At 42.2% G+C, this 8855-nt stretch overlaps 1 protein-coding gene across 1 annotated transcript; it reads right to left on the reverse strand.

The window, feature by feature from the left end:
• Nucleotides 1-4541: 4541 nt before the first annotated feature.
• LOC117302362 (YEATS domain-containing protein 4-like) lies at nt 4542-8584 on the reverse strand. Its single transcript, XM_033786283.1, has 7 exons — nt 8528-8584; nt 7789-7908; nt 7508-7574; nt 7223-7317; nt 6806-6898; nt 6322-6409; nt 4542-5382 (listed from the first exon to the last, which is right to left on the reverse strand). The coding sequence occupies exons 1-7, from the start codon at nt 8564-8566 to the stop codon at nt 5186-5188; spliced, it is 699 nt and encodes a 232-aa protein (XP_033642174.1). The 5' UTR covers nt 8567-8584; the 3' UTR covers nt 4542-5185.
• Between the last annotated feature and the right edge of the window lie 271 nt (nt 8585-8855).

Raw genomic sequence — 8855 nt, forward strand, 5'->3', positions numbered from 1 at the left:
ACTAACGTGTAGACACCCACACTGAACTTAAATATGAAATCATAACAATTTCCAAAGACCGGGGTATGGAAGTTTGTAATTATGTTAATCACAATTTCCCATAACACACACGGGGCGGGGGGGGGGGGGGGGGGGTAGGGGGATCATATTGATCACTTATACTATCGGATAGCGGGTTGCCAGTCGTGGTCTTCAACGCCATTTTGAAATTCGGACACATTTTCAACACATGTTGTGCATGTTTTCGATGCAAATGCAAAAGAATTGTACAATAATTAAGTAATTATTGTACCAAACTGAAAAAAACTTATTGGTAAATGAATAGGCCTACATTATTTATACATGTTTACATGGTTATTTTTCTTTTCAAAATGGCCGCCGCTGGGGATGACGACTTCACCGTCGTGTACTCAAGCATCATAGAAGGGGCGCAACCGATTCCCCGAGATCAGGACGTGTTTCCAACCAGGAACATGCACATACACATAATGATGAAAAGAAGGGGAAGAAAAACAAGATTGGCCAATGTTTAGTAGGGGATAATCTGCTAACATCTTACGTGTCACCAATATTAGTTTAGCTAAAAGTTAAAGTTTTGTAAGCATACAAGTCAAAATGCAGATAATGGGGATGATGTGTGTCTTCATGCTAGCAGCACCACTCCCCGCGTCACCTAAAGGAAACGCATTGTCCACATTCTTGAACCCGTTGCCGTCGATAACCTCGTCCTTAATTAACATCCGGTTGTGCGCCCCACCACCACCTCTGGATGCCTGGGTGTCGATCAAGGCATCGTCTTGCACTGGGTTGTAGCCGCCGCCTCCACCACCAGCAGGAGCTGCCGGGGCAGCACCATAGCCACCAGCTGCAGGTGCCGGGGCAGCCCCACCTCCCCCACCAGCACTGTATCCGCCACCTGCAGGTGCTGCCGGTGCAGCCCCACCCCGTCCCCCACCAGCACTGTACCCTCCTCCTCCTCCACCGCCAGCACTGTAGCCACCGCCACCTGCAGGTGCCGCAGGGGCAGCATTGTTCCCTCCTCCTCCTCCACCGCCAGCACTGTACCCTCCTCCTCCTCCACCGCCAGCACTGTAGCCACCGCCACCGCCACCTGCAGGTGCTGCTGGGGCAGAATTGTACCCTCCTCCTCCACCGCCAGCACTGTAGCCACCGCCACCGCCACCTGCAGGTGCTGCTGGGGCAGAATTGTACCCTCCTCCTCCACCGCCAGCACTGTAGCCGCCTCCACCACCGCCGCCGCCACCACCACCACCACCACCTGTAGCGTGAAAAAAAAACCCGAAATAATAATAAATTTAGCGGAAGATTATCCTCACTTCATCAGATGTTTACTATAGCGGAATACAGTCTTTTTATAATGGCCACACAACTTATAAGTGTTTGAGAAAGTTCACTGGAGAAAGTTCACTACCCAAAAAGCTTATAATTTTTATATTTTAACATCAAAGATGAATTTTGAGTATCTTGGGCGTAGTAAACAAGGAGAGACGGGGGAATCTTAAAGAAGGACGTGTTGCTGGTCGCGCTGGAAGAGGAATGCCAAAAGCAAGATGGACTTGATCTTGATGTTTTATTTTTTGAACAGCGATTGCTAGGAACAACACTCAGTGAACTTTATAATGTCTGACAGCATTCATGAATTTAATCCACATAGTATGCATGAGCTAAACACAAGAGGGATCGATTTCACAGAGTTAAGACTCGTCTTATCTCGAGTTAGGACGAGTAACTCGTCCTAACTTAGGATTAATGTAAGGTCGGCATGCTACAGTGCAGGGTTGGGACTCGTTTTAAGTTATACGAAGAGTTTTGTGAAATCGACGGCAGGTCTGGGCAGGGAGGCTTGAAGTAGTTCTTTTCTCGGAACCACCACGGGACGGCGGACGCCTTTATTGGACTTAAGAAAGGGAATCTGTTTTCGAGTCCTTCATCTCTTAGTCTAACTCAAACTTTTTGCCAGGATTTGGGACATCTCATTTCCACAGCCCTCTGGTTTGCTGTCACTACGTCTTCAAGGCAGCATGCGCACTGCTCCACAAGAGTCAAGGGCACTTTCCAGTACGGCTGTCCAACAAAGACTTGTACTATCGCACCTGCCACAACAACCCTGCTGAGAAGGCGTCGGCGTTTGATCGCCCATGCTCTGCGAAGACCTGAGGTGCCTCTCGCTACCTTCCACAAAACCAGCCATCTAAACCCTTTCGACAGGGTGGAAGTCTCCGCTGCACCTACATATCACAGCTTATAGACGACCTCAACGCCATCGGCCTACAACACGATCAAGCTGTTCAAGCTGCCCTGGATCGGCCTGGATGGCAGAGAAGAATTTCTAACATGGAAAAACCCGTGGTCACAACGTCTCGAGCCGAGTTAGGCCCGAGTAGCGTCAACTATAATGGCTGGGGTGGTGCTCCTCAAGGAGTCAAGGGCTGGGCATCGTAGAAGGTGTAACATAGAATGGGGGAGGGGGAAATGAAACTATGCACAAATTAAAGCTTTGTAACTCACCACCACCCCCACTGCATGACCCTGTACCACAATCTCCGAAGTCAAGCTCCATGCCATCACAACCTTGTCCCCTTGTACCCGATGGCGTTCTGCAGCTCCGCGTTCGCATTGTCGAACCCCCTCCGCATGTCACGTGACATTTATCCCATGATCCCCACGTGGACCAAGTGTTACCCCCGGCCGATACGACAAGACGAGAAGGATCTGCACAAAATGTAAAGAAAAAAAATACATATATATCCCAACATTCAATTTCAATTCGAAAATCAAACTCACATTAAAAACTTTGCCATATATTTCATGAACAATTCAAAACAGTTTAACGCACAAACATTTTTAGGCGGGAACATTATAGTGTGGATGCAAGAATCAAGAACGTACGGACATGAGAACAAAGACAGGATGTGACAAATTGAATGTCGTTTGAATTTCTACCGACTTCCTAAACTCTAATATTCTAGATATTTTTCAACAAAATGATTTTTGCATTTTGGGGTCAAATTTGCAAAATTCAACGTCTGAGAAAGAGTCCTTTATAATAGGGCTATGCCAACCACTGTATAGACCGAATTGAATATGACGTCACGCGGCTGAAATATCTGACCTACAAGATGGCGTCTTTATGGGGCTAGGTTTGAAGACGACAACAGAACTTCGAGAAGAGGAATAACATTTATACAAAGAAAACATATAATGTTGCACGCTGTGACTGGGGTCCATGGGTTTTGTACACCCTCGAGGGGAAATGGCACCCTCGGCTTCGCCTCGGGTGCCATTTTCCCCCTCGAGTGTACAAAACGCCATGGACCCCGTCACAGCGTGCAACATTCGTAAACTGCTTACTATGATTGAATGTCATTACCTTGAGAAATTAGCAGGATCGGGATCCAAACAAGCGCCACCCACGTCCACAACGTTAGCGTCTGTTTACGATGATCAAACATTTTGGTAATTTCCTACAAACCGGTCATTGGTGCTTATCTAACCGAGAAAAGGCGTAACTTTTTGAAGTTTTCTAAAGCAAAACTGTTTATAAAACAATAAACTGTGTAATTTTGTTCTTGTGAAAATATCCTATCCTCAAACGCGTGAAATGCATCCCCACGCGCGCTGATTATCAGCGCCCACTTTAGAATAAATATGAAGGCGTTCGCGTCTTGAACCCATGCATGCAGAACGCATAAAAAAAACCGCAGATTGCATCTACTCACAATGCGCGTCTACCCTTTCTCGCGCGTAATTCGAACCTTTTTTTTACCACTTTAGTCCATAGATATAGAATAGAATCTGGCATGGGGCCGCCATTGCCTATCTCCCGTGTTCATTTTCGCGCGTCGCCTTTCGGACGTGAAATTTTTACCGCGTCCTTGGCGAACAAAAACTTTTTCTACACGCAATGGCGCGTATGTACGCGCAGCCGATCTAGTTATTTTAATTCTATATCGATGCTTTAGTCCCACGTCCGTGCATTAAAACGGAAACTCGCTCAAAGAGTTCGAATACGCGCGAGATTTGCAGAGTGTGAGCCTCGTCTCGCCGTAATCCGCTATCTTTGCTCTCGTTTGGTTAGCCTTTTTGTCAAGACCTCCGTGGCTTGGATAGCATCGATTCCAAGCGACTGGAATGGGAGACCACGCATACACGCGAGTGGCGAAGTAGTCTCCCGTTCTAGTCGCTTGAGATCGCGGCTCTCAAAACCACGAAGGCCTTGAGAAAAGGCTACGGTTTGCTTGGACCAGATGCAGAGAAATTATTTAACTTTTCGCAAGTAATTAAATTAAACTGATTTATTTATCTTGGGAACTACTCATCGATGTAACTTTTGTCACAATATGATCAGCCTGGGAATGGCTCATTCTCTGTGGTATGCAAGGAGATCATCATATACCCTTCTCGCAACATTTGAAAAGTGAACTACCAAATCCATCCAAACCCTAATTATAAACCACCCAATTATTTTAAACCAGATAAAATTGCACAAAACAAAAAGAGAAAATGAGCTCACTCAGGAGAAAAATTACTTCATGACTTTGAAAACTTCATGATTTATTTACATTATTACAAGTACTGTGATACAATTACTGCATGACAATACACTGGTGCTCGCCTTTTCAATGTATTGTACAGAATTGGTAAGGATCATAAAAAACACCATTGTTAAGTTTTTATCTGAAAGCTATAAAAAGTTAATAGACCCACTTTTCTATGAAATATTACACTCTTTCAAGAAAGTTGTATCTGAAAACCTTTTTAAAAAAAGCTGGTTTTTGGTTGTTACAGCCAAAATAAAGGGCATTGTGTTTAATTACGTGTTGATTATTGTCCATGGTTGTCTCCCAACTCACACAATGGATTAAGCCCACATTTTTATAGGTTGGTTATTTCATGGTCGATCAAACAAAACATAAACACAGTTCTCAACAGTTACCAATTGATGAAGAGCAGAAGTAGCCCATCAGAGCTCACACTGGCAACGGAATCCTCTACTGTATATTGATGCATATAGAAAAGTTGTTTATTTCTAATGCGTTGCATTTTGCCTGGAAAACATCTGATGGTGGTTTGGTGCACACAAAAGATGCTGTCCTTCAATGTCTGGCAAACTCACGAGACAAACCAAAGCAAGGTGAAACATCCAATCATGACCTTTGACACGTCATGTGACCTTTTCCTTGACCTTCTCCTGGCGCTCTTTCTTCCTCTCTTGCTCCTCTAGTTTCCTGATCTCCTCCTTGAAGTGGGTGATGGTGTCTTTGCTCTGCTTAAGACGCTCGTTGAGTTCCGTGATCTCAAAGCGAATCTTCTTCCTGGCGGACTGGAGAGCTACATTGGTTTTTTCTTCAAGCTCGTTGACTGCAAATTTACAAATTTAATAAAAATTGATTAATATCTTTATGTCAATGAAGTTTTCAGGTTAGCTGGGAGGTTTCTTTCCCAGACTTTTACCTCTAATAATGCAGAAGTTTGAATCCCACTTCTGACAAAGTCCTTAATGTATATCAGGGCTGGTATTATTTTCTTCACATTAGTTGTGTGTCATACATCTAGCTAAGCAGTCAAGCAACATGGACTCAAGCTAAGGTGTTTCTGATCAGTGTTTGGGTCCGAGTCCCGGTAGTGAAAATGTATTCTCATAATGCCAAATGAAACAAAACTATTTTCTCTTCCGATGTCCTCGTTTGATTTCACAAAGAGCTAAGACTGATCTTGACAGTAACTCAATCTTAGCGAGGAATTCAAAACTTAAATGGGTGGGAACTCCATGTTAGTATCAAGTTGTTGTTGTTTAGGTTATCAAGGGCTCAACCTCAAGTTATAGCTTGTTTAATACTACACTTTGCCCTTAAAGGCAGTGGACACTATTGGTAATTGACAAAGACCAGTCTTCTCACTTGGTGTATCTCATCATATGCATTAAATAACAAACCTGTGAAAGTTGAGCTCAATCGATCATCGAAGTTGCGAGATAATAATGAAAGAAAAAACACCCTTGTCACACGAAGTTGTGTGCGTTTAGATGGTTGATTTCGAGACCTCAAGTTCTAAACCTGAGGTCTCGGAATCAAATTCATGGAAAATTACTTCTTTCTCAAAAACTATGGCACTTCAGAGGGAGCCGTTTCTCACAACATTTTATACCATCCACCTCTCCCCATTACTCGTCCCCAAGAAAGGTTTTATGCTAATAAATATTTTGAATACCAATAGTGTCCACTGCCTTTAAGATGAATCTTAGTGCTTTGCAAAACTGGGCCCTGATTTATTGATTTCATCTTAGCTTTGAGTACTTACAGTCTGTTTCATGTTTGTGAGCTCCAAGCGTTAAGACTCTTGAGCTGCAAAGTAGCTGCTGCATCATCGCAGTAGGATCCTGGAAAATCTAACAAGGAAAAGTACAAGATTTGCATTCTTTAATCATTTTGTATTTGTCGTATCATGGCTGAGGGGTGATGACCACCGGACTCATGCTTTTCTAGAGCTTTTCAGAGTGTTGGTTTGAGTCCCGGTTGTTGCACTTTTGTCCTTGAGCAAGATACTTCACCATAATTTATTTTTGTCTAAGCTGTAGGTCCCATGTACAAGAGGATCGGTAATTCACATATAAGAACCCCATACACTTATCACGGAAGAGTTGGGGGTGAACCCTGGTGTTTCTGGTTCAAACAGCCAGCTTGACACAAGTTAAAGTTTGCGCCTAAATAGAAGGAGCGTAAAAGTGCACTTGAAATAGGAGGAAACATAGGTACCATATATTTGAATGAAACTAATTACTTACCATTTCATCGTAATGTTCAGAAACGAGCGTCTTCTTGCCTAGGAAAACGTTTGTGTCTGTTTGGAAGAGCTTCAAGAAATGATACAAGGTGACCTGAAAGGAAATAATAATAATCAAATCGGGATTACTATTTACTGGCCAATTAGTTTGGAATTATTTCAAACTTCTGTTGATCTTATTTATTTAACTTCACTTGATCAAAACACAAAATTTCGCAGAAATTTTCTTTCAGAGAAAAGTGTGTTCTGGTATTTGAAACTCATTTTTGTATGAGAACATCATGGTCTGATTCAGGTGCCACGACACTCCAAAAAGTCTGAGAATACTGGTGAATACTAGATTGATGCTGACGACAATTTGTCAATTTTGTTTTCTTTTAGTTTTTAAGACTTGATTGAATTATTCCACAATACTTACTGGTCTTTCATTTGGATCCACAAAAAAGATCTTTATGATAATTTCAAACTCGCCCCAACCCGTCTCCTGGATCTCATACGGGGGTTTGCTGACAACTAAATTAAAAACAAAAATTAATAAAATGTCAGATTTGAAGAAGAAATAGTTATAACAGATTATTTTCATGATTTTTTTGTATGATACTAAAAATTGTAAACTTGAGAATAAGTCGAGAGTTTCAGGGACCAGCCCTAGACATAGTACAAAAACAATAAACAAAGATATCACAAAAACCCTAGCACTGACCTCTGATTGCGTTGGCATAACTCTCGTGTAGTTTGAACTGGATCTTCTTTACGTATGTTGACATGTCCTGGAAAAAATATTTAACATAAAAGCTTTGAAATTGTTGTTGTTGTTGTTACCGTTGTGTGATAGGCATTGTTTGCAGTCGAGTCCTGCAGCACGAAACAATCCACAGCTTTGTTGATTGGGATTCAAACGACAAACCCACTCAAAAGATGTTTGACTAAGGTGCAAAGGAAGGGGGTGGGGCCTTAAGATTGATTAGGAGAGGAGATACATACCTCATTCCGATAGGGTTTAATGTAGATTGTCCATTGGTGAGTGTGTCCATCTTCTTCTCGTTTCTTACCAAAGTATCTTGAGATGTTTCCGTAGACAATTGGCTTGACAAGATTGATACCCTGTGTTAATTGAATTGAAGCAAAACAATAAACAACTTGAAGAAAACATAAACAACTTGAACTTTACCATAAAAAAAAGAAAAAACTCCATTACTTTACAAACATTGAGTTGAGGAATTGAAAGAAATAAACTTATTTTAGGTAATTCTTGAGAATGTATTTTTTTTTTCAGAAATGTGCCTACCCCTCCCTACATACCACACAGAAAGTTTAGGCATGGATGGATGGTAAAGTCAATTTACTTCTTCTTTCTTTTACACGACTAATTATTTTATTTCATACGCGTTTTAACAAAATGGGTATCCATCCTTCTATTCTATTGGAGTCTTATGGACACTCAATCAATCAACAAAACAAAAGCCGAGAGGTCAGACTCAGCAGAGTCACGTCACGTCACGTCACGAGAGTGGGTTGACAGTTTTATTTTTTAACACACTTTTAATGGGCCAGAATTCTTCGTTTAAACTTTGCTAAGTAGAATAGACCCGCACCTCCTTTTCTCTATTATAGAGTCTACGGATAACTTTCCGTATGGCGCCACCACTTTGTACATTATAGTGGAGTAAGTATTTATCTATTGTAATCATGAAATACTGTCTAAAACTTCTCTCTTCTTTACCTTTACTCTTCCACCAGAATCGTGTCCGTAGTCCGCCATTATTGTTTTTCGTCTGCAAATCACTACAGCGCCACCAAGCGTTGAGAATAAGCCAGCCCCTAATTAATGATAATCACGTGACCATGCGTCACCAGCACCGCGATATCAGGAGACCGAAAATGAACCATTCTGATTGGACAATAACAGGAGACGCCCAGACAAAACCCACAGGAACGCCAAGTTCAAGGCGTGACGTGATTGGCTAGTGGGCAGACAGCGCCCCGGTTAATCCCACAATTATGTTGATTATAAATTGTGGCGTGATCTTTGTCTGTAAATGCACATGAAT

Source organism: Asterias rubens, chromosome 18, assembly GCF_902459465.1.
Source record: "Asterias rubens chromosome 18, eAstRub1.3, whole genome shotgun sequence".
Taxonomy (NCBI): Eukaryota; Metazoa; Echinodermata; class Asteroidea; order Forcipulatida; family Asteriidae; genus Asterias; species Asterias rubens.

Excerpts from the sequence above, each read along its gene's own strand:
- LOC117302362 (XM_033786283.1), bottom strand. The coding sequence starts at position 8,566 with ATGGCGGACTACGGACACGATTCTGGTGGAAGAGTAAAG. Across the intron at positions 7,318-7,507 it reads TTATGCCAACGCAATCAGAG|TTGTCAGCAAACCCCCGTAT; the intron begins GTCAGTGCTAGG and ends TTTTTAATTTAG. Across the intron at positions 5,383-6,321 it reads TCACAAACATGAAACAGACT|TCAACGAGCTTGAAGAAAAA; the intron begins GTAAGTACTCAA and ends GTAAATTTGCAG.